The sequence below is a fragment of the Lactuca sativa genome, chromosome 3 (genome assembly GCF_002870075.4).
Source record: "Lactuca sativa cultivar Salinas chromosome 3, Lsat_Salinas_v11, whole genome shotgun sequence".
In the NCBI taxonomy this organism is placed as follows: Eukaryota; Viridiplantae; Streptophyta; class Magnoliopsida; order Asterales; family Asteraceae; genus Lactuca; species Lactuca sativa.
The window spans coordinates 72344482-72371709 of NC_056625.2; the positions used below are offsets into that span (position 1 = coordinate 72344482).

The following is a 27228-nucleotide window of genomic DNA, read 5'->3' on the forward strand; positions in this document are numbered from 1 at the left end:
TAATAACATTATATTGAAAAATAAAATAAAATTAATACATATTATAAGATAATATATCTTCACTTATTTATTTAAATCAACGATTATGATTTTATATAACTAAAAAAATATCTCTTAAGTAATAATTTATTTAAAATAATTAACTAATAATTTTGATTTTTTGATATGAAAGCTTAATTAATTTTATAACCGTGGTTCTCACGGGTTATAAACTAGTGTCCGATATATAAATGGAGTTGTATACAACCATTTTTCTTCATATAACTAGGTGTGTGGTCCGTGTATTACACGGGTTTATTAAAAATAAAAATTTAATATGAATATATATAAACATTAAGTATATTATAAAATAATATTTTTTTTTATAACAAAATGTAATTTTTTGAAGCATTTATGAGAAGTTATTAGCAAGTTAATAGAATGATAACATATTATATATATATATATATATATATATATATATATATATATATATATATATATATATATATATATATATATATATAACCCATTAGATTTTTTTGGGAATTTATTTTAAGAAAATTGAAATCCTCAAAAAATGACAAGTGGAAAATAACAATTTTAAAAATCCTAGAAAATGACATGTGTCAAAATGAAGGAGAAAATGACAAGTGGCAAAAATATTTTCATTTATTATAGAGGATTCATGTTTTATGGAGTTGTACGATATAATATTTTAATGCATAAATTGTTGTGTATAAAAAAAATTGTTGTATACGAATCGGTTTGTATATAAATTGGTTTGAATTGGTTAACCGCAAAAACGGTTTTTTTTGGTAAGATTTAAGTTATAACAATTATTTTACTCAAAAAAAATGTATTTACACAATTGCTGCCAACATCGAAAAATTATGGTTATATTTCCACCATACCAAAAATCTACATTTTTTTTTATTCTGAAGTACTTGCAAAGCTCATAAAAATCATGGAAGTCTTTGCATGTCATCCCCATGGCTTAATCAGCAACCACCTCTGACCTCTCTTCCTATTTACTCGATGTAAACAAAATTTCCATGTTTTTTTAACTAGATACTCGCATATTCAAAAGATTCTAGCAAGAAACTAAAACCAAAAACAAAGTATCAATTACAAAAGAGATGTTAACCAAACATTCCGATTCACATTTAGTTTGGAAGCTCCATTGTTAACCCGATTAAAAGAATTCAAAACTATGGAATCAAAAACTTGAGCAAATTAACCCAAACTTTTAGGGAGAACGGAATTGATCGTGGGTTGAACATTTTTTGGGGCGGTACCGGCAATATCGTCGGGTTAGGATCACGTCAAGCAACGGGCCAAGTGGGCTTGTGCAATTATTCTCTTGCAACGGGTTGGTGGACTCATGACTTTGTGTTTTCAATGCATGCATGTGATATGCAGTAAAAAAAAACAAAAAACAAAAAACTTTTTTTTTCTTCTTTGTTTATATAATTTTGTACAGATATTCCACTTCATTCAATTCTACATAATTTTCTCTGGAAAATCTTTCCACTTCACTCAATACCTTCTGCCTTGTTACCGAGTTAGTTTGTAAATTCATTAAAAGAAATGGAAGGAAAATATTGATAGAATGAAAGAGAGGGAAGGAAATTTATGTATTCCGTGTTCCTGGGTTCGAAGAAAATGAAAGCAAAATTTTAAGTTTATGTGTTCCCGAGTTAGGAGGAAAAAGAAGAGAAAATTAAAAGATTATAATTATACCCCTATTTATGCATCATGTTTAGAACATATAAACAATATGAATCAACTACATTGGAAATCAAAATCAATCAAAAACTTATAATCAAACAATCAACTAATGTAATAAACTCAAGTCAACAAAGAAAAACTAGAAAATCAAAATTTCATATGACTCACTTTTTAGCTCCATTCATCATCTTTCTTAGAAATATCTTCTGCATCTTCATTGAAGAACTAAAAATGGTTCTAGCATCGGCTTGATTACACGACAAATATATGAAAGCATCTGTAAATTCATCAACATCCAACCCCATCAACTCTAATTCTTTCTCAATTTCCTCACCGGTATAGTCACGAGATTGGTTCCCTTCCCTCATAACATCAACGATTTCATTAAATGTTTACACAATATTGTGTTCAAAAGATTTTGGTTGAGGTTTAGGTTCAAGTTCAGCTACTACTTCATCTTCATCTTGAAGTTTTCTTTCTAGTTTTCTATTTTTATTTTTAGCTTCTTGGCTTTTGAACTCTCATTGGGTAAAACATTTTTTCTTTGGTTGTTTCCGCTTTTGATCTTGATGCTCTATCATCTGAAAATAACATCACCAATTGATCATAATTTTAAATTTTCTTGGTCCTAAATGCAGCTGCATCAGGGTTTGCCTAAACAAACCCAAAAATTAATTAGTAAAGTTAATGGTGCAAAAAATATATAAAAAAATAAATCATATGTAAAACCAACACATACACTAATTAATTGTTCCCATACTTCCTCCTCTGCTTCAATGTATCTTGTTTGAGAATTCTAGGAGAACTCACTCAACGAAGTACCCCGATACATATCATACCATTTACTAAAATTATCTTTTAAAGTTTTCATTCGATTTTTAGTTGATCTTTTGTAATAGACCTGTTAAACTTTTTACTCATCCTTGCAATCATGTTCGCATAAGCTTGCGAAGTGAATGTACCATCAGCCGATTACCTATTTGATCTTCCTTTATTAGAGCTTCAACGAGAACGTTATCCATATGATGTGTCCATGTCAAATTTTCTTTTTTCACTACACTTCCATCAGCTACCCTTTTCGTCATGGTTGCTTTGTAGATATAAAGATAGTATAATGAGCCAGACATTATATATATATATATATATATATATATATATATATATATATATATATATATATATAAGAATAAGATGGCTCATAATATAAATAACACCATCAAATAAATTAATTGCAAATGTCACTACAGAATTAAACTAAAATAACATAATGAACTAAAATCGACATATTATTGATCTAGTATAAAACTAATTAGACATATCCATTTCATTGTTTGGTTTCAACGAGTAATCATCCCATATTTGAGTTGTAATAGCGTTCCTCAATTCCTCAGCTTCGTTACTATACACGCGTTCGTTATTAACATCATGTCTCACTTGTTGTGGTTGTTCATCCAACACCTCTTGTAAGACTTCATATTCAAGTTTTTTGTCACGGTCTTCGGCGAGTAAAAAATTTTGTAAGATGCAACATGCCACAAAAATGTCCGATTGTGTGTCACACGAGTAAAAAGGTTCCAGTGTACTTCTAACGATTGGGAACCTTCTTTTTAGAACACCAAATGCCCGTTCTATTGCGTTACGTAAAGAAGCATGTCAAAGATTGAACAACTCCCTAGCGTTCACTGGGGGTGAGTAGAATACTCTTTCAAATGATACCTAACACCTCTATATGATGTCATTAGTTCAAGGGTATGAGGCAAACAGGCGTCTACCAAATAATATCGTCCTATAAATAACATGTAATTAGTTTTCTAATAAACGAATGCAGATAAAATTAAACTACTTAATAGAAATTACCCTTAGGAATTAGTAGCTTATCGTCTCTTTTAAGTGCATCTTTCATTATCCTTGAGTCAGAGGCAGTACCCTCCCACCCGGTTAAAACGTACGTTAACTTCAAATCAAATGAACATGCGGCTAAGACATTTATCGTAGGGGCCCTTGCGACCATGATATCTAGTGGCATCCTTATTCGGTAGTTTTACATGAACATGTGTCCCATCAATTGCCCCTACACAATTCTTGAAGTAGGGATAAAATCTATTTTTCTCTTGAATTTCTTTCGAGACAACATCACCTTTAGGTTGTTGAATGTAGTAACTTTCTAATGCTACAACCGCACGAAGAACTCTATGGAAGCACCTACTTGTTATAGATTTAGCGTGTCCATACATGAAAGAGACCATGGTGTTTCTCATATCGTTACCTATGATGTGCAGAAACCTTGCAACATGTTCTTCAACAAACATGCTTGTGTAGGTCGCAGGCCACCGTCACATTGTAAGATAGTACACAACTTTGGAAAAGCTTGCTCACGACATTTCCCACCTTTTACAAGTTTGTGTAATAGTCGTTCTCGTTCAAGTTGACGCTTTAACATTTCTTCCTTACTTAGTAAATTATGATTACTTTTTTTTCGAAATTCTACGATGTATTACAATGGCCATGAACATTAGAATAACCACTAGCCTTCGTCTTTTTTCCCATCATCATCTTGGTTGGCCATGGCACTCTCTTAATCCTAAAATACAACTTAAACACAATAATAGATGGATGAGTAATGCAACATGAAAAAGCATGACTTCGGCTAGACACTATGCTATAAATCCTAATATGAAAAAGATTGAAATAGGAACCAATCATTTGATCAAGAAAAAAAAAAGCCCAACGACAAAGAATACAAATTAACTGTTGACTTCCAAGTCTTCAATATTGGGAATAAGTAGACTTGTGGCTTAGCACATTTACATCTGCCATAGGAAATAGACTTTGCCACAAACCATTTATTTCTATTAATACAATAATAGCAGTTGCCTAGGACCAAAAGAACATATTTTTTTATAATTGAGAGTTCGAGTTATTTATTGTTTTGCACCGAATACAACTTTCTGGATTGGACTAAAAAAATAAGTTTTGTTTCACATCAGTTGTCAAACACATTACACAACATGTTCTATCAAGTTGTTCATATATAAACTACACGTATTCCAAAATTCACATATATTTATACCCAGAGGCGGAACACAACCACCATAAGTGAAGGGGGCGAAACCATATTAAGTTATTAAGCTTAAATGAGATTCATTTTGTGATTCTTTTTATACAAAAAATATATTAATTAACTTCAAAATGAGATTATTTTAAAATAAACGTTTGTATCACATAATATTTCTTAACTAATTACAACATATCAAATAAATTTTGATAAAATAAAGAAATATATGATGCCTTTATGACAAAAGTAAAATATATTTAATTTATCTTTCTTTTACCCTTTTCTTTATAGCTCAAAAGATTTGAATTTTTAATAAGACCAAAATTATCAAATCTTAACATAACAATATCTCTAACAAAAGTAAATAAATATATCATGAGTTTATTGACAAAAATATACTAAATTACCCATATTTAAAACAACTCGTCTGTAGTTTAGTATAACAATATCTCCAGTAATTTGGTTTTAAAATAACTTAAAATAAATATTAATCTATATACTGGGTTTTCAAGAAAAGTTAACATTTGTGTTTCATATTATTTAAAATAGTAAAAGTAGTTCACAAAATTACATTGGGCAGTGTGTCTCTTTTTTTCTTTTTGAAAACCTTAGAAAAAGATACTGGCAGCTAAAACACCTCACAAAACTCGAAGTTGGTTTTCTCCCGGAGGTAAAAACGGAAACCAAATATACAAGGCAAAGCAACTTTGAAGATGTGAAGCAACCAATGAGATGCGAAGTTGCGCAGACGCCGGGAAGAGGCAGTATATCTTCGTCGGAGATTTCAATCAACGAAAAAGTAGCAGCAGTAGTTCATTTTTTTTTTGCCTCCTTTTCACTTTTCCTTATCATTTTTACAGATCTCCTTCTCTACATTGCTAATTAGTAGGCCAAAAAACGGGGAGGCCATGGCCTCCCCTGGCCCCTTAAAGGATCCGCCATTGTTTATACCAAAACCACAGCCTTCCATAACTCAATTCACAATCACATTCCAACTAACCACATTACAATTGGGATAGTAACTGAAGCACATCTAAACAAAACTAAAATGTGACACTAAGTTTAACAGATGCATAAACGGATAAACCTAACAAGAGACTTCCAAATATTTTTATCTCAATATTAAAAAGACATTCAACCCGATACCATATCTTATACTTATGGGTCTTTAGTTAATCTCTAACTCCTTAGAGAAGACCATGAATGTCCAATGGGATCATTTGTTAGCTTCAAATCTTCGATAGATTTGTTTTTGTTGCATATTATAAAAAAGAAAAAGTATGTAAATCAGGGAGATACATGTATGTAACAAGATAATAGTAAAAAGAAAAGACAGTGAATTTTGTGTGACAACCTGTTAATTTCGTTATTGCAAAAGTCAACTAAAATCAAACTTGGGTCAACTAAAGTCAATCATGTCAAATAAAGTCAAACTTATTGTTTTGATTTAATTTTAAGGTTAGATTGATAACCTATATGTGTTTAAAAGCCTTGAATTAGAAGTGTTGCTTAAATTAGAAGTGTAGTGTGTAAACCGAAAACCCTCGCCTAGCTTAAGACTTCGGACCGCAAACGGCTTTCGGCCGCAAACACTCTTCGGGCTGCAAACATGCGAGCCTTCGTTTTCGGCTGTCAACATCCCAGCCGCAAACTTCGGTCTTATCCCTTCGGTGCGAGAACCAATACATGTGTCCCATCATGATTTCGACCCTATAAATATGGGGGGACCGAAAACACTTCATCACTTCTACCATTCTAGCCGAAAACACCCTTTTACTCTCAAGAACACCAACCGAAAACCCTCATTCTCTCTCAACTATCATCTGAAATTCCTTTGAATCTCCTTAGGATCTTGCCAAGAACATCAAGTGTTCTTCATTCCATCAAGATCCTTGGCCGAAAACCCTTGAATCTCCTTGGTTTCACCAAGAACACCAAGATCCACATTGGGCCAAAAACCCATTGCAACCACACTAATCGCTTATAACGCTCTTATTTGTAAGTGAAACTTACAAATTAGTCGATTTCCTTAACGTGCTTATGATTCTATTCACTAATTGTATACATATATATTACGTGAAATGCATTTTAGGACTTGTTTTGCCTCGGGATCTAACTTGTGGAAACAATCATCCTATATCGAACCTTCCAAAGAATCACTCACATAAGGTGAGTTCATACCCCATCAATTTACCTTTTTCAATGCTTTTTAAGGGGGGGGGGGGAATATGTAACACCGTAAATTTCAAAACAATTTTTCGCATTTTATACAAAACACAATTCATTCAATATTCATAAAAACATCATTGTTTGAAACTCGAATTAGTAGCATATAAAAATCCCAAGATCTCATAACATAAAAATCTTGTGTGTGTACTGATCAGGTCGGCGCCTTCCCGCGATCCTCACTAGTACCTGAAACAAATAACACCAAACACTGTAAGCATAAAGCTTAGTGAGTTCCCCAAAATACCACACATAGCACATATTAGCCACTCGAGGCTATAACTCTGTGGGTCCGTGGACCCTACTCTGAGAACCCTCTGGTTCTAACTCTGTGAACCTTTCGGTTCCAACTCTATAAACATGCACAGCATAAATCACATAGAAATAATGCAGTACAACACATAACATACATACAGCATACAAATACTATGTCACATAACTTTGATTACCTACTCAAGGTAAAGTATAGTGAGAAGACTCACCTTGCGTATCTCAGTAACTCGTAAATCCCTGAAATCCCTAGTGCTCGATCTCCCGAGCTATAGTCCTCCTATAACACAATACATCTCTAATTAACACTTTCCTAACTAAGGTTGACTAACCCTATCAAGTCAACACCGGTCAACTCTGGTCAATGGTCAACGGTCAACTCAACTCGCCGAGTCTGGCGTGGACTCGTCGAGTCTCTACGGGGACCCGATTCCTCTGAGTCCCTTCCGACTCACCGAGTCACTCACCCGACTCGGTTACTCAACCCCTGGTTCGAAATCACTGAACAACCCGCACCAACTCGTCGAGTCTGGAAATGGACTCGGCAAGTGCATTCCATGCACAACCCCAAACAACCTTCTGAGGTCAGATCTGTTCCACTAACTCATAGATCCAGTCCTTCTAAGCTTATTTATCATGTAAAGTTCATGTCTTGGCGCTCATAACACACCTAATGACTCATAAATGGTGTTTTGACCTCAAGCACAAAGATCCCAAACCAAAACCTCCATGGATTCATAAAAAGCTTTGACAAAGGGACACTCTGGACCTCCAAGGGTCCAGTTCCAGAACCTAACTCGCTTAAGGGACCAAGGACGCACTAGATCTAGCCACAAAAGGGCTCAATAAGCCCTAAATCAACATGAACATCACCTTAACAGAAAATGGTTCGAAAATAGTACCTCAAACGTGATGTTCTAGACCTCAGATCTTCAGGAAGTTGATCCTCTTGCTTCCTCTTGGCAATAGCTTCCTTTCCCTTGCTAGATAACACCTCCAAGGTCAACAATGGCTCCTTCTCTCACTCCAAACGCTCAAGCTCACTAGGGTTTTGCTCTGGGGACTGGTGAGCACAAATGACGGCCATAAGGCCCTTTAAATAGGCCCCAAACCCGAGAAATTAGGGTTTCATTAAACAGCGCAGACTCGCCGAGTCCACCAATGCGACTCGTCGGGTCCGGTCATTAATCCGGGTGACAAATCGCGTCTCTACTCGGCGAGTCTACGCACCAACTCGCCGAGTTCTTCCACAAAACTCAAAATAAAATGAATAAATATAATACCTGAAATTCCAGATGTTACAGAATACAAGTAGAACACAATTTAATTGTGTTAACATTTACATGTGAAAACAAACAAAAAAAAGGATTTCTTATGCTTTAAATGTTGTTAAAATCACTTCAAAAACTCTTTTAAACTCTTTTAGATTTATGTTTATATCAAAACCATATCCGTTTGTATATTTAGGTATAATCATGCTTTAACTGACTTAGGACTATTGCTAAATACCGTAACTCCTGTTCCTTGTTTGGTTGTGGGCTTAGGGTAGGATCACTAGTCCAACTGTCGGCTAAATCATAATTATACATGCTATATATATATATATATATATATATATATATATATATATATATATATATATATATATATATATATATATATATATATGTGTGTGTGTGTGTGTGTGTGTGTGTGTGTGAATATTAAATCTCATTTTCAAAGACATACTTAACTCAATTGCATATGATGGGCAAATGACTATTTTCTCCAAATCATTTATAGTTCAAACAAACATACTAGTAAACTATAATAGGTATAGTTTAGAGGATCAATACACACTATTTTCTAGATCAGAGAAACATTACATGAGTCAATACATACGTACTATTACTTTTAATTACAAAGTATACTATTTATATAAAAGAACAAGAAGGAACTTACATACTATACGTGAACAAGTTAACTAGAATGTGAGATACTATTTCATGGCATATCAATGTTCTTGCTAAGTCATGTTTTGTAACGAGTCTCCTGGAGGGAGAGCGTGAGTTTGTGTATAGATCTATACGGGACTGACCATCCTACACTTTGCTGGTAGCTATAGTGGGACCTGCAGGTTTACGGATGACAAATGTCATAGCATTTTCGACGCCTGAAGAACATCATGCTTTATACTAGTCAATCAAGCATGGTTATATCCTTAATCACATTAAAACCTTAATTAACCAGTTCGGTTACAAGGCAGTTAATTCACCAGTAGTGTATTTTAAAACAATACTACTATAAATCTTCATTTTCCATTACATACATACAGTGATATGCTCACATGAGCAATGCATACTATTTTTCTAGTAAAGATAGTTTACAAATATAGAAACATACATTTTATACTATTTCAAGTACAAACATACATTTTACACTATTACAAGAGAACAAACATACAAAACAGTCGGGTCTTGGGTAAAAGACTACTTTCCATTTAAGCAGAAAATATAGGATTTTCTGGGAAGTACACTAACATTTTCATGAAACAAATACAAACACTTTGACACTAAATATTTATGAACTCACCAACTTAAATGTTGATACTCTCTTTCAAAATAACTTGAATTCTCAGGGAACCAATAGATAGGTACACTGGCACAGGTTTTGGAGAAGACGAAGCATGTTCAAACTCGTTTTTTATTTTTGCTTTACATTTTTGGTGTCATACAACTATACAAAGAACACACATGTATTAACTATATTATTAATGCAATGGATGTTGTTGCTTGTTTTACTATTATGCATTGTTATGATATTATACATGACGTCCTCCGCCCCCGAATGTTTCCGCCATCTCGGTTTGGGGGTGTGACATTTTGGTTCCTACATTCTGAATTTTGGTTCGTCATTATAGTGTGAGAGAGAAGGTTAAAGTGTAGATTCTTATACAGCAATTGGGAATAATCACAACTATGTTTAAAAGTATGTAATAAAAAGTCTAATTGAAAACAAACATTCACATGAATTGATTGATTTATTATCAAAATTGTATTGTAACTTCAGTTGTTCAACACGTTTTTCACATTGGGAACATCATGCAGGTAGAAGATGAAGAAAAAGAAATTGTATAGAAAGGATGAAGCGTACCTGATCAGATGGGTATGGCGTGGATATGAGCAGGACGAGGGAAGTTGAGCAAGACGATTATAGGAGACTTGTGGCTACATGATCTTTTGTTAATAGGGTTGAAGGTATAATGGTCCATAATAAGATCAACGATAGATACGTTCCAATTTTCTTCCAATTTCCGTCCAATTTGGAAGGAAAATCAATCCTCAAAATCATTTCCTTCCACTGATTAAACTCGGGACACGGGTTTCCTTCGACATACCTCACCTTCCTTCCGTATCCCTCCCTTTCTCTCCTTAACCACAGCTCCGAAACAAGCTGTTCAGTTACCATTAATGAAATCTCAATGCAAAGCTAAACAAGCCGCTTCTAACCAAAATCGCAAAGCCATACAAATCGGTTCAAGTCAAGATATTTCATTTTCTTCATCGGTATTTTAAAACTCAAACTATCAACAATATCAAAACTACCAACAAAACCAATACTATCAACATTATTTTTCAATGCAACAATCTTACAACGCATTAACATTGGTATTATTTTTAATATTATTTTAGATTTTTTTTGTTTTAAATTAACAAAAGTTTATTTTTAAAGAAAAAAAAATAATATGTTTTATTTATTTTATATTTTCTAAAATAGATAATATGTTGTAGGTTGAAAATGTGACAATGGGTCAAAACAAATGACTCGTCCATCCCTTAAGACCGTACAAAAGAAATGACTCGTCCATCCCTTAAGACCGTACGGTGTGCCACCGACCCCAAATAAAAACATTGTATGCATAAAGTATGTTACAACTTCACCGCAAGGGTTGAAGGGAAGTCGCAGTAACCCCATCAAATATTTTATTTCTTGCATAAATTAGGTTGTGAAATTAGGCAAAAAATAACAAGTCAGTAAAAAAAATATAGTATGTTACAACCAGCCTAAGATTTCAAAGTTTATGTGTTTTTACAAAATTAATTGTATCACCTTATTGCGAAACTTTACTTATATCAGAATTTAGAAAATATACTAGTTTTAATATATACAAAAATAACATACTAATAGTTTATAAAGCTGAGACATACATAATCCAATGTTGTTTTTCAGAATAATACATACTCTACTAAAAAAAGAACCTACATTATACCTAATTTTTCTTAAAATGTTAAAGTAGTTTCAAACCCAGGATTAACTTTCCAACAATTGTTGGATGAAATGCTATCGAACATGCTAAAGTAAGTATTTGGATCACCTAAAATCCCAAGATTCAACACAATTTTTCCAACTCCAATTCATAATCTATCATTAACTGAATCCACAAAAAAAACAAGTAAAAAAACCAACAAAAATCTTCCAAAAGCATTCAAAACTTCCTACAAAAGAGTTATTATCAAGATAACAAAAGTACTCATAATAAACCTCATAACATTTTTCAAGCTTTTCATTCTTCATCATCCTCATCAGCATCTCCACCAGAAGCCTTCTTTGCAGCCGCCTTCTGGTTCTTCCTCTTCACTCTTCCAGGTCTCCCACCTCCAAATGGACTCGTGAGTGAAAAGTCAATATGCTTCTGTGAGTCAACTCTCACCATGAAAGAAGGCACATTCACAACTTGCCTTCCCACCCTACAAAACCCAACATCCAAATCATCATTAAAAAGTTAAAACTCTTCAACAATATATAAAAACTAGCGATCATTATATCAATACCTTATGTGTCTTTGCTTGATGAGGACTCTAGCATGGTGGATTGACTTTGCCATACCAGTCTTGAACACAAGTGTCTGAAGGCGACGTTCAAGAAAGTTTTCAACAGTTAAGGCAAGAACATAATCGAGCTTGTTTTGGCTTTCATCCAAGAGTCCATATCTGTTCATCCTTCTCATTAGGGCTTCACCTTCAAAGATCCTACGTGGGTCTTTTTCTTCAAGGGTTAGAAGCATTCTTGCAGCGTTACGGATTCTGCTAAGTGCGTATTGCACCCTCCATAGCTCCCTTTTGCATCTCAAACCGTACTCTCCTACTAGCTTCAACTCAGCATCTAATCTTTCCTTCTCATAAGGGCGACGTGGCTTCTTGAAGGTTTTTCCATCTGAAATAGATTTTGGTATTCAGTTGTAATCAGTTTGATAGTGCTTCGATGTTTCTTAGACTAACAATTGTATAAGCAAGAACTGAAACAGATCATACGATGTAGACAAAATCAAACCACTCGAGCAATGTTTGGTACTTTGATTGATGTGAGAATGAACATAGACACTAATAGAAATTCGGAAATCCTAAATAAGTAGACTTCAATGAACAATAGATTATAGATCCATTGGCAAATTACTGAATCAGAAATCAATTCAACTTTAACACTCAATCATACGACTTAAATCGGCATACATTTTCGTTCTAAGAAATAATTCTAAGTATCTGGATATCGAATTGAACATGAGAAATGGGTTCTGATGACTTAAAACCTAAAACGAACAGATGAAAAGATAGAGTAAAATGATGTATGCATAGAATCCATATATTAAAGAGAAAGAGATCTCGACTTACAGTTGCGGTAGAAAGAGACGTGAACCATGGTTGTTCAACGTCGATACGGCGGCTACTTGGTTGATGTTCTCCTCACTACCGGCGGCCTCCTCCCTCTGCGCTGCTTCTTAGGTAGAGAAGGTCGTAATGAAACCCTAATGGGAATATATAACATTAGGGATGGAGGCTAAAGCGTTAACGAACTTGAACTTGGGTCGTATGTGGGCTGAGTGGGTTACGCCTTGGGCCTTGGTTAATGGGATTCTAGTTTAAGAATGATAAGAAAAACAAGCTTTGAAACATAAATAAATAGAAAATCAGTCGTGAAACCCGTATATTATACGAGTGAATTAAAACATAATGTTAAATAGGAGCAATTAAATAAAGAGTTTATTTGAATTTAAAATATGAAATAAGTGAAAATTATAAAAAAAAAAAAAAAAACATGCAAAAAATAAATTAATTAAAATTATATGTTTAATTGTTAGACCCATGTACTAAACGATTATTATAATAAAATGTTAAATACATTTGTTTAAAGTGTAAATTTATTTGAAATTAAAATTGAAATTTCAAATTTGAAATTTGAAATTTGAAAATAATAGTTATTATAGTAGGTTTTATTTATGGAAACTAAATTAATGATAAAATGGAAATGAATAATGAAGTAATTGACAAGTGGAAAATAAATATATTTCAAAATTACGACAAAATGATATGTGGCCAAATAAATGAGAGAATGACAAGTGGCAATAACATTTTCATTTATTAGGGTAGATTACGACAAAATGACATGTGGCCAAATAAATGAGAGAATGACAAGTGACAATAACATTTTTATTTATTAAGGTAGATAAGGAAAAGTGTCCAACATTATATTTTCACAAATTTCAATCGGACGTTCCCAAAACTACAAAAATCGTCTTATTTATGGTATTTTCAAGATATGTCGGGCAATGTATTTTTGAAAGTTTTTAGGAGTTTTAAATTTTAAACCAAAAAGTTTATAATTAGATTACAATAAATTCATTGTCATCTTAATTTGCCTTTGTTTGTTATGATTATGATACCATTGGATACGATGTACGTATTGAATCATTGGCATTACAGTTTATATATGTGGCAAATTTGTATTAAGGGTTAACCCCAAGCCACGAGCCAGGGGGACAACAGAAAAAACGAACAAGTACATGGAATAATCATTACCAAGCCCGGCCCTAAGGGATGTCGAGAGGGATGTCGAGTATGTGACCAGGACCTTGAAAAAAATAGGATCTGAGTTTTAATAAATTATATTTTGTATTTATATATTTTTATAGTTTACGAAAATTATTACAAAAGTGATTTTTGGTCCGAATGGCCAATTCATGCGCTTTAAGTTCCGTAATCTATTTTTTTTTTTTACATTAATCAGTTTGCCCATTTGTTTCACTTATTTTCGTAAATTTGGATCTTTAAATTAATTAATCAATATGTCTTTTTTTTAGTTCACATCACCCCTAGGGTCAATTGGAATGAATTGACCTTTAAAATAATTTAGTTAAAAGAATTAAATAATAAGGAGTCATTCTTACAGAAATATACAAGTATCATTTAAATGAAACAAAATAGCACTTTTGATATCAAGAGACCGACCTTGACCATTACATGTTAGTTAGGGAAGATGACATCCAATCTACCCAATTATATAACCCACAATTACCCTATACTTTTCAACCAATAGTATGTTAATGACATGATTTACTCTGCCATATTGGCTGGTTTTGTGAATACCTACGAGAAGAGCCTAATGGTTTTGATATTTTTATAGTTCCACATGAGTTCATAACAAATAAGAACGAGTCTTTTCTCGATCTAGTGCTTTGTCCCCAATTATTCGCCAAGTTTGTCAGCTTATTCACATTGTTGACTCAGATGTTGGCAATACCACGCCACTTGAATATCTTCTTCCTCACCTCTACAGCAAACGGACATCCCACCGGTATATGTTTCGTGTCTTCTTCATTGCCTATACACGAACCATATTCAGTTGTATTGATGCCAACGCTCGTAGTTCTTAAGGCATCCAATGTAGGAATTCTCGTCTGAACGACTCTCCATATGAAACACAATACTTTGAAGGGTACTTCTTTACACTATGTGATCTGCAAGATGTATGGACATACAAGGGTGGTATTGTTGATTTAACTCCTTAATACCTGAACAGTATAGTTCCCATTGGCGGTTGAGCATCTCCAATAATCAGGACCATGAGTTAGGCGGATTTGTTAGATGTATCTGTGAAAATCAAGTAATTCAAGGGATAATCATACATCGTTCGGACAATGTGACCGATCACCCATAAACTCCTCGTCATGAAATCTGGCTGACACTGTACATCTTTTTCTAGATTCTAATTCATATAAGGATGGGAGTTTAGTTTATAAGGTATATCATCAATCCACTTGTCGTGCCTCAAGAGTTTTCACATGATTGAAGCAATAGTTTGAATACATCATTTACAGTAATTCCATGTTTCATGAGATCTTTTTCTGTGTTCACTATGTTTTGCCATACACCAGTAATAGACTTGTTTGCGAGGTAACCACGTGGTTTTGTGTGTAGATTATGAATCCATGTGATAACTCGGCACCAGAGAGATGATATTTCTCTTTTCAATCATCACCACCATTTTACTGTTAGACCAACGTTTAGTGCATGAATTGATCTGATACCGAGTTTGCCAACTGAGTTGGCTGTCACCACTTTTCCCACACAACCTAATGCATCGTCTTCTTTACGTTGTGTCCTCTATAAGAAACATCTCCTCATTTTTTTTACAGGTTCTTCAATATCCCACTAGGTGCCTTAGACAGTGAGATATAATAAGATGGAAGATTTCCCTAACTTTATAAGTGTTAGACGGCCATCAAAAGATAACGTTTTGGATTTCTCGACAGATAGCTTATATTGGAATTGATCTAGGATCGACTTCCAATTCTTGAGGAGATTCATGTTCACATCAACCGGTACCCCAAGATAATTGAAAAGAAGAGACCCCGTGTCGCATCCTAGGATGTTTGGCCATTTCGTTGTTTCACCGGTGGAGGCTCCAATTCCAAAAATTTTGGATTTATGGAAATTAAGTTTAAGTACAGATGACACATGGAAGCACTTTAGAATGTGAGAGGGATTTTTAAGATTAGATGAGGACCATTCTCTAATGAACAATGTGTCATCGGCATAGAAAAGTTGTGATATGGTAGGCCCGCCATTAGGAATTGTTACCCATGTGTAAAGTCCTTTCCCCCGGGTAGCCTCTAAAGTGACATTGAGTCCTTCCATTGCAATTATAAAAAGGAATGGAGAGATGGGATCACCTTTTCTCACACCTTTTGATATATTGAATTCTTTCGTAGGAGATCCATTATTGAGTACTGATGCATACGAGGATTGCAAATAACAACAGATCCAATGCCTCTATACGTTCCCGAAGCACATTTTTCTAATACTGAGTCGAGATATTCCTGGTTTATGTAGTCGAAAGCCTTGTCAAAATCCACATTGAATAACAAAAAAAATATGGACTTTCTTTGCCCATGATCGCACTTCGTTAATTACCAAAGGTCCGTCTAGAATGTTCCTATCTTCGATGTAAGTAGACTGAACATCACTTATTACACTACCAATGATTGTTTTGATTCAAGTGGCGGGGATTTTGGTGATGATTTTGTAGATGCTTCCAATAAGGCCGGTAGAACAGTAGTTGGCAAGGACAATGTTTTAAAAATCGGTTTGAACCGGTCGGTCGAACCGGTTGGACCGGGAACCGGGGGAGGGAGGAGTTCAACTATCACCGGCTTTACATTGATTTTTGAACCGGATTGAACCGGTCGATTTTCAAAAAACCAGGTTGAACCAGTCAAAATAAATCGGTTGAACCGATTAAACTAAATAAAAACACATGAAAAAGAACCATTTACATAATAAACTTTGATGATTTTTTTTCCAAATCTATTTAGTTTTCTTTAAATAAAAACATATAGTAAATGTTATAAAGTTTTTTGATGTGGTTGTATTCATCTAAAATTATATTTGGTTTCGATATTATATTTTATTTTCTTTTTAGCATATATGGATTGATGTAAAACATTAAAACTTATGGTAATGTATTATTTTAATGTATTTTGATTCATTTACAACTTATTTTTATATGTATTTTTAATGTTTGAACTTGCAAACATCAAATTCATAATTTATATATGTATGTATGTGTAGGAAAATAGAAAAAAATATAGAAACCGGTTCAGTCGGCGGTCGAACTGGTTATACCGGGAACCGGTCACCATACCGGTTCAACTAAAAAACCGGTTTTTAAAACATTGGGCAAGGGAATGAGGGTCCTTGTTTTTAAGGGCTAATGTGATAAACGATGAATTACATCCCATGCAACGGTGTTGTGCATTTCGAATTGTTAGACCATATTCATCGCATCGCTTCCAATAGTGTCCCAAATTGTGTCATGAATTTAAAATTATATCCATCAGGCACTAGTTCCTTTGCATTTCCACACATCCACATATATTTTTTTACTTCATCCAACGTGAATGGGGATTCTATCATGATGGCGTCCATCATCGATATGGACTTAAAATATGGGTTGATTAGTTTGTGCCTCGATACACAAGTTTCTTTGAATTTGTTTTGAGAAAACCGAAACACTTCCTTTTTTACCTCATCCACCTTTGATTTCCATCTTCCATTCACCATACGCCCGCTTATCCTATTCTTTTTATTTCTACAATTGATAATATCGTAGACAAACTTTGTATTCTCGTATTCGCCAATTATCCATTTATTTCATGATATTTGTTTTAGATCAAGTGTCGCTATCTTTTCTATTTCCAAAATCTTTTGTAATCCTTGTTTCTCGACCTCCAATCCACTGTAAGTACTCTTGTTTTCGTCTCATGTTCAAGTTATACAACTTGGGCCTTGATGTTGTTCAACTCCATGTTTTCCTTGTGTGATCCACTTATCTTCCATTTTTTAATCACCTCTTTAAGATACCTAAGTTTGCAGCCAAATATGCATCGGGATTACCATATCCTGAGAAACTTTCTCACTCTTCAATAAACAGTTTTTCGAATCCTTCCTTCATAATCCATAAATTGAAATTTTTGAATGGGGGGCGTAGTCATCCTCCATAAAAATCATAGTGATCGGACAGAGATATGATAATTTACGATGTTGGGCGGTAACAAGTGAAAGGAAGGTGGATAGAAAGTCATGACATGCAAGGAATGTGTCTAGCTTGCTTAGTTTGGCTCCAACTCAGGTCATGTCTATGTATCTTTCCCCACCATGTGAAATTCTTCGAGTCCAACCTCATGTATGAAACAGTTAAACCTAGAAGCACTAAAGGAGTAGAATTGAGAATTAAACCTTTCATATGATCTTCTAACTACGTTGAAATCGCCAAATACCACCCAATTTCCAGGTTTTTCCCTTTTAATTGTCACTATTCGTCCCATAAGGCTTTTTTATCAGTAGGGGCATGAGGTCCGCAGATGTTAGAAAGAATAGTGTATTCATTAACACCTACCCATTTACCTATAATAATCAAAAACCATTTTTTATCACCTCCCTTTTTTTTTTTAAACCAATCTTTATTCTAAATAAACAACATGCCTCCAAATCTTCTACATGAATTAACCCCTTCAAAATCAAATATAGTATATCCCCAACAACCATTCATGTTAGTTTGTGAGTAGTCAACAATCTACGTTTCTTGGATGCCAACATAATTAGATTTATGACGATTTTTTTGTTTTCTAATCCAGTTGACCTTTACCTCCTCTCTTATACCGCAAACATTCAATGAGATAAAATTCATTGGAGATGTTTAATTCCACCATTTTCACCCACTATGCTAGCAAGAATTGGGTTGTTAACTTCAATTTGAAAACCGACATCAAACCCAATCGCAACAGTCTTCATGATTTCACTTGAGCTTGTATCTTGAATTCAGTCTTTGTTTGAGTCGATGGGTGGATTGTTTGGTGGCTTTATGTTGAGTTCTAAAGTTAGGGTGATATGGTTTGGATCGATTGGATTTTTGGGAGAAAGGGACAGAGTAGGAGAGGCTAAATTGGGAGAGCTTATCGTTTGAAACATCAAGGTGAGTGAAGGGGGTATGGGGAATGTAGCCCTGATCTATCTCGCTTCCTCTTTCTAGGGTTGTGTCAACAACTATTTGATTTTGTCTCAGATAATGAATCGCTTAACTGGGCCTGGGATGTTGTAAAAGTGAATGGCGATTTATGGTGTTGGGAAAAGGTCCAAAACACCCAATAGGAAAGTTATTAAATGGATCATTTGTTGGGATGGGGCCTACTTGGTTTTCTACTATCACCACATACGGTTAATCTGGTATAATTAATTTTGGGATTTTCAGCCGTCTCCAATTTATCGAGACCAGGTGCGACTTTATTACTTTGAACCACATGATCCTCGATCATCTCCACGTTCACCGGAGACTCTTCACCTCATTGTATTACGACCATTGCCATGTCCGACGCATCCACCTCTCCTGTTATGAAGTCAGATTCCAACACCAATTCTATATTCGGGAAGGGCTTTTTCTGAGGAATTTCTCCTTCTTCTGGTTCGGTATCGTCCTCTCCATCCAGGTGTCTAAAATACCATCCTCATCGTCTTATTCTTCCTTAGCTTTGTCAAAAGGGGCAGGCTTGAATGGTGACTAGTCATCCATGTATTCAACTACACTAATACGATATGATACATTGTTGGCATAATCATGATTTTCTTGTTAATCCATTTTCTTTCTAATGTTAAGACCCCTACTTTCCCTATTAAACAATCTCATCTATTTGCGATGTTATCAAATGAAATGACAATCTTACCGAATGTACTAGCAACACGGGAGAAGTTGTCTTCATACCACAACTTTAGGGGAACACCCAAAACTTTAGCCAAGCCGTTCAAAATAACTTAATTTTGACTTGTTTCTTGCATCTGCAATGACGTGTAAATAGATTAGAGAGAGTAAGGGTTTGTTTGTATTTGAAACGACGTGTAAAGCGATTAGAGAGAGTATGGGTCGCTTTTGAAGACTCAGGGTTGAAGTTAATTGGATGAGCTAATAAATTATCAGAGCTCAAATTCCTAGCTTAAAATATAAATCTTTAGTTATCTCCCCTATATAGCAATCTAGGATTTTGAATGATTGCAAATTTGAGATTCTATAGTGGAATTTATTTTAGAATGAACTTATAGCTTTGATTTTATCATTAGATTTTGAATCACTCGTCATTTTCCCATAATGTTGCTCATTTTCAACTTTATGAGTGATTTAAGGCTTTTATGAACCACGAATAATGATGATGATGTAATTATGCATTAGATTTGGATTATAATTGACTAATTATAACGTAATCATATATTAGACTTATCTAAGTTAAGACTCCATTCTATGAAGCATCCAACTCCATTCATTGAAGACTTTGAGCTTTGAGCTTTCATTGAAGCTTTCATGGAGTTTTAGCTCGAGTTACGAATTGAATTGATTTCTAATCTATTAGAACCTTAATTACAAGCATTAATCAAGGTTACATCATGTTAGGTACGTCAAACAAAACAAATAATAAAGTTAACTTTCTTAATTGCACTAAATGGTAGCATAAGGTAACAAAGGTCGAATCCACGTATACACAACCAAAAAGACAATGCCTTTTTGCGACAGACACACATTAGTCAAAACAGAAAATTAAACAAAAAAGGGGGTTGGATAAAAATATAATGTAAATAATAAATTGCAGAATAATAAAGTGCATAAAAATAAAACTTGAGAAAATTCAATATTAAAAGCCATTTCAATTTTTGTAACACCGAAAATTTTCAAACAAAATTTTCATTTTAAAATAATATAATTCTCGTAACACATTTCATAAAAATCTCATTGATTTAGTTTACAAAACACAACTCCATAATTGTTTCGATTCGTACTCCAGGATCCTCAAAACATAACTTCTGCTCTGGTGTGTACAATCAAGCCGGTGCCTTCTTGTGATCCTCAGAAAACCTGAAACACGTATCACATAACACGGTAAGCACGAAGCTTAGTGAGTTCCCCAAAATACCACGCACATATGATTAGCCACTCTAGGCTATAGCTCTGTAGGACCCTCCGGTCAATGTGTCTCAGTGGGACCCTCTAGTCCCATAGCTCGTTGGACCCTCTGGTCCGGTCTAAGTGAGGACCCTCCGGTCTCACTGCTCGTTGGACCCTCTGGTCTGGTCTGTAAAACTCCGCATAGCATAAATCACAAAGACATAATGCATAACATACAATATAAGACAGGATAACATAATACTCAATGTAAGCACATAAGACCCTCCGATCACACATAATTACTACTCTAGGTAAAGTATAGTGAGAAGACTCACCTCGGATGATGAACAACCCCTATAACGTTGCTGCTACGCACCGACCTTTAACTCTGTGCCAAACCCACAATTAACTCTATTAGAAACTAAGTCCAAACTCTCACTAATTAGGTAGAAAGGCAATCCACTAACTAGCCCATTAACACCCTGAAACTCATTTGGCCCAACAAGGCCCAATAATGAATGGGCTCTCCTGAGGCCCAACTCTCAAGTCTAAGTAACCAGCCCTACTCAAGGGCCCAATACATAATTATAATATTTTCCCTGATCATAGTCTCCAACACCCAAGCCCAAAGATTCAGGCCCACCCTTAAGGCCCAACATAAGCTCTAGCCTAATTGCCCACAGAGGAGTACGTGGGGCGTACCTCTCTTGGTACGCTTAGCGTACTCACGCATGCATGAAACTGATCAGGACATCAACCCAGTACGTGGGGCGTACTGGATCTTACGTCGGGCGTACGCTCAGTTTGCTTTAGACCATTCCCCTAGTCTTAACCCGATAAGTCCTTAACTTATTTCTCAGATCTGGACTCCCTAATGTCTCTTAATCCATAAATTTAGTGACTTAAAGCATTTGCATGGTTGATTAGGTCACAAACACTCAAAACACCCATCCTCTTTCCTCATGAAGCTCATAACTCATGCATGACCTACTCCTACCGTCCAAGATTGGATTTTTATGACTCTACTCCACAAGGTACACTGAAAAGGGGTAGATCAAGGTCTCTGGAGCTCCTTATCTCATAAAGTCTCCATCTTTTGGGACAAAACCCTAAAATACTCCATAGAAAATCACAAATCAAAAGTGTGAGAAAGCTTGAAGCTTTATACCTTTATGTGAAGCTTTCCATACAGATAAGCTCAGATCCAAACTTCTAGGCTCTCAATCCTTCTCTTCCAAAGCTTCTTCCCTACTTCAAGAACCCAAGATTACACTCACAAGCTCTCAAATGCACTCTCCAACTATAAGAATGAAGATTTAAGGTTAGGAGGGTTTGGTGTCTGGGAATGGCGGCCATGAATGAGGCCATATCATTCTTTATATAGGGACACTCCTCGATTAGGGTTTTTCCTTATGTGCCTAGTACGCCCAGTGTACCCTCTGGTACGCCCAGCGTACTAGGTGGCTCTGCTTAAAAGTCATGCGCATGAGTACGTTAAGTGTACACACACGTATGCCCATCGTACTCTACTGTCATCATTTTCAACTAATGGACTTATCTTGCCAAATCATCAAATTGTCATCGCTTCCTCGATATAACCCCGGTTCCTACGAACCTCAAACCCACGGATAGATGACGAGATTCCCTAAGCTCCTGGCAACTCGTCACAACCCCGAGATTCCCTCATGCCCGGTTTGCAGCCCATGAACCCTAATCACGGACGATCTGAAACATGATGTTACAATTTTGTTGCGACTCTTGTAATTATGCAATTAATTCATATATGATTACTTAAAAACCATTCTATCTAAGTTGGTACTTAGAGCATCCACAATGGTGAGTTCAATGAGAGAGTTGAATGAGGTGACAAATCTAGGTGTCATTCAATGGACGAAACTCTACCATTGTGAGATGCCACATTGGCATTCAACAAATTTGGAGTTCAATGGCCATTGAACTCTTCAATGAAAAAAAGAAAGTTTAGAAATCTTAAATATATACTATTAAAAGTGATGGGTTTTATATGTTACAAAAATCTTAATTTAGCGGAAAAACATAAACCCTAAGTTCACACGCACCTTAAAGGATCTATGTTCTCACTATGATTTGCAAACAACTATTAATTATCAAGAACCCTGAAAGTATGTTGTTATTTTCGAAATTAGTAAAAGGGTTATTAGAAAATTCATACCTTAGTGTATTATAGCAAATAAACTAGTATTCCTTCCTTGTTGGTCTTTAGAAAGCAAACACCAGAAGTCACGTGCCTCTAATGGCTCGCATCCAAAAGCTAGCAAACTGGAGGCTAAAGAGGAGAGAGAAGTAAGAAGGGAATTTTTGAAATTCTCTTTGGAATGAGGTGAATTTAGAAAACCAAAACCCAAGGGGGTTTATATAGGTGATATGGAGGCTAAGGATAGACACTTTCCTTTTTAGATAACCCTAATCCTTTTGTTTTCCCCCCTAGGGCATCCAAGTTCCCTTAAAGCCCAAGAAAAGCTCTAAACCATCTAGAACTACTCTATAACACCCCCCTACGAGAGGTTCTAGAATTTGTCAATGCTTAACGTTTTAACAATCTCACCTTTAGTCCTTCTACTTTTAATTAATCTAATTAATCCCAAAATTAACTCCAATTAATTTATGATTAATTTTTAATTAAACAATACTGTTTCTAATTAATATATTAATCTCATAATATATTAATAAATTATTTTTTTTATTTCTAATTAATTCATTAATCATATAATAAATTAATAAACCAATATCTCTTTCCAAAAAGCATTCCAGTCAGGTACTAGGTTTGAGGACAACCCAAAAGAGCTTTGCTAATAACTCAAGATTATACTAATTAAGTTATTAGCTTAGACACCTAATCCAACAGTCTCACACTTGGATAAGTCTAAAACTAAACTACATGTATAACTTCCAAATTAAACAATAAAAGGGTACTTTCCAAAGCAGTTGCCGAATCTGATCCGATCATATTTTTGTCCTTTAGATAAGTGATAAATATTCCTCCATTCTACAAGATATCGTATGGATGTGAGACATGGATTAGAATCAATATCATTGTCGAAAATTTTGTTTCTCGGTTTCTTGATTTGTGATGACGTTATCAGACTTTTAATTGAACACATCATTTTAGTCCTGATTGGGCCCAACACTATAATTCAACACCAAATCACCGAGGGGCCCAAAGATATCGCTTTTTCCTGTTAGGGCAAAAGGAACGAATAAATTTCGACTCATATGCTTGTATCTTTTACTCACCAAATCATGCATGACACTACGTTTTATAACATCACGTTACTGATGCGTTTACGTAACACCAATGCATAACCGACTTGTAAATTACAACTCATATATCTCCATTTCAAGAATATAAGATATTATCGTCTCACAATTACTCATGATAGAATCAATGAAGTAATTCTCTGAGCGTGGGTTTATCCAATACTCAAAATCTCCATTTTCTAAGTACTCATGAATATTGTAGCCACCATTGCAATGTCTAATCTCCATAGACACTCTACAATTCAATTCATGAGAGTCTTAATTTACTACTTACTTCCAAAAGTATGAGCGACTGTGGAATTTCAAATAATCATATCATCCAGGAAGTAAAACATGCAGAGTGAAACACTGTAATGCCCGCAGATTTGGGCTAGTCAATTTAGAAACAATGAGTGTCAAAAAGAACTTTTTGATGGAAGATTATTTATAAGGAATAATCTTAACCAAGTTATAGTATATGTCATAAGTGTTTCGTACATATAAAAAACGCCGAAATTCGAGTTATAACGAAGAAGTTATGACACGTCGAAGCTTTACGTCAAAACCGGCACGGCACCGCGTAACGTAAAAAGTGAATTTTTTATAAATTACTTTTTAGCCTTAGAGATATAAACGAAATTCGTAGTATACGTTAAACCGAGAACATGCATAAAAAGAATGTCCAAATCTAAGTTCATATGAGGAAGTTATGATTTTTCTAAGATTTAGCATAGTAGTGCACAACCCGGAATTCGAATTTTAGATGGATCGATTTTTAGCCGACACAACCTAAATGAGAATTTAAGATCTCATTAATATGAGCTCAACGATAAAAAGACAGTCAAAACAGAGTCCGTATGTAGAAGTTATGAATTTTACACGGTCGTTAAACAATGTAATCTTCGCAACTGTTAAATTTAAAATTGGTTGAGAATTGGCCGATGGAGTCCAAAAAAAGTTGTAGATTACGTCTCCACCTACGTGTGGATATAAATAATGTCAAAAACGAAGCTCGTATGCAAAAGTTACGGAATTTAGAAGTCGAAATGGTGCTGCTGTGAAAGGGGTGACGTGGCTTAATCTGGACCATTGTTTTCTCCTCAAGACTTGCCACCAGAGGGTGACATGTGGCACCAAATCGACGAGTTAGAGGCTAAAACTAGACGAGTAGGTCCAAAATTCAGGCTATAAATAGTATGCGAGAGTGCCTTCATTTCTGACACCCAAAACCCATTCTCTATCTCTCTCTCTCTCTCTCCCCAACTTTTCTCTGAGCCTCCCAAAGCCCTAGCAACCTCAAGGTGTTAGAGGAAAGCCCCAGAGCACCCAAAAGCTCTAAGAAAAAGAGCTTTTCGGCTAAGTTCTGCCCCCGCAGAGCCTGGTTCCTCGCTAAACCCTATGTAAGTTGAGTTATGCTTACCGTACTTTAAGTATAACTTATGTTTAAGTTCATAACCGTGATTATTAACAGCTATACAACTTCTCATAGTTAATATGTGTAGGGGTTGTTCCTGTAATTTTCTATTTTCTCATTCCTTTGTTGTATTTATTGTATCTATTTATAGTCTTCTCCTGTTATCAAGGAGATCATTCGATCTAATTTACTTTCATGGTATCAGAGCGTTAATCGTCTCCTGTTTCCTCTTCTTGCCCTTCTCTCTTCCGTCTTTTCTTCTTTCTTCTTCTTCTGTTCTTCCCTCCCTCCGCCTCCATGGCTAATTCTTCTGATGCATCAATCCCATTAAACACATTGATGCACATGATAACTGTTAAACTCAATTCCACCAATTACCTGTTATGGAAGCATCAGATGCACCCTATATTAACCTATCAAGACTTATTCTCTCATGTTGATGGCTCTCTCCCGTGTCCACCCAGCACCATTACTGTTGCAGAAAAAGTGGTTGTGAACCCTAAATTCACGTCTTGGGTCAGTACCGATCAGCGCTGCATTATCATTCTTCAAGCCTCTTTATCGGAGGAAGCCATCACTGTTATCGTGGGTCTGACTTCCGCTAGACAAAGCTGGGTTGCACTTGAAAAAGCTTATGGTAACTCATCGATTGAACGGTTCCATAATCTCCGTGACCAACTTCGCTTGATCCAGAAAGGAACCAAGACAGTTGCTGAGTTTGGTCGCGCCTTTAAAGCCCTGTGCGATCAGTTGGCTGCGATCGGGTTTCCGGTTGATGAAGATGATCAGTTGCACTGGTTCTTGTGCGGCCTCGGACCCATCTTTGAGACCTTCTCCACTACTGTTCGCTCAATCAGGCCTGCTCCGCCCTTCGCAGACTTGCTCGCTCGGGCTGAAAGTCACGAGTTATTCATCCGGGCTCTACATCACTCCGCTACACCCCCAATCGCATTCAACGCCAATTTTGAACCACCTGTGACTGCTTCGACTGCTCCCGGAAATCGTGGGGGTCATGGACCCTATCGTGGTGGTAACAATGGAGGGTCTCGCGGTGGTCGTGGCAATCGGGGTGGCAGACGCAGTCCCCATTGTCAACTGTGTCGCACCAATGGTCACTATGCCAATGCTTGTCCCGATTTAAAGAAATTTGATGTTGGGATCGATGTGAAGGACAATGACCTAGCCACTCACTCGGTCTCCGATGCTTCATCTACCATAGGTACCAAATCTGTTACCTTTGGTAATGGCAAGTCTCTCCTTGTCACTCATAAAGGGCACTCAATACTCAATAATAATCTCCGTTTGAATGACATCTTGGTTGTACCGAATCTCACTCACAACCTTTTGTCTATCAGTAAACTCACTAAAGATAACTTGGTGGATGTCTTACTTTCTTATCCTTCGTTTTCTATTCAGGATCGTCACACCAAACAGGTCCTAGCCAAAGGAAATTATGAGAATGGTCTTTATGTCCTCCACCCAAGTCATCAAGCATTTGTGTCTCATTCACGACCCCAAGCATCGTTTGAAGTGTGGC

The 27228-nt window shown here is 35.5% G+C and overlaps 2 protein-coding genes across 2 annotated transcripts; both read right to left on the minus strand.

Moving 5' to 3' along the window:
- Positions 1–3015: 3015 nt before the first annotated feature.
- On the minus strand, positions 3016–4019 carry LOC111879081 (uncharacterized). The gene is made up of 4 exons (XM_023875558.1): positions 3756–4019; positions 3568–3664; positions 3434–3496; positions 3016–3338 (listed from the first exon to the last, which is right to left on the minus strand). The coding sequence occupies exons 1-4, from the start codon at positions 4017–4019 to the stop codon at positions 3016–3018; spliced, it is 747 nt and encodes a 248-aa protein (XP_023731326.1).
- A 7610-nt stretch (positions 4020–11629) lies between these two features.
- LOC111879061 (40S ribosomal protein S9-2) lies at positions 11630–13068 on the minus strand. Its single transcript, XM_023875539.3, has 3 exons — positions 12910–13068; positions 12073–12454; positions 11630–11988 (listed from the first exon to the last, which is right to left on the minus strand). Exons 1-3 carry the CDS (start codon positions 12935–12937, stop codon positions 11805–11807), a joined length of 594 nt encoding a protein of 197 aa, XP_023731307.1. The 5' UTR covers positions 12938–13068; the 3' UTR covers positions 11630–11804.
- Between the last annotated feature and the right edge of the window lie 14160 nt (positions 13069–27228).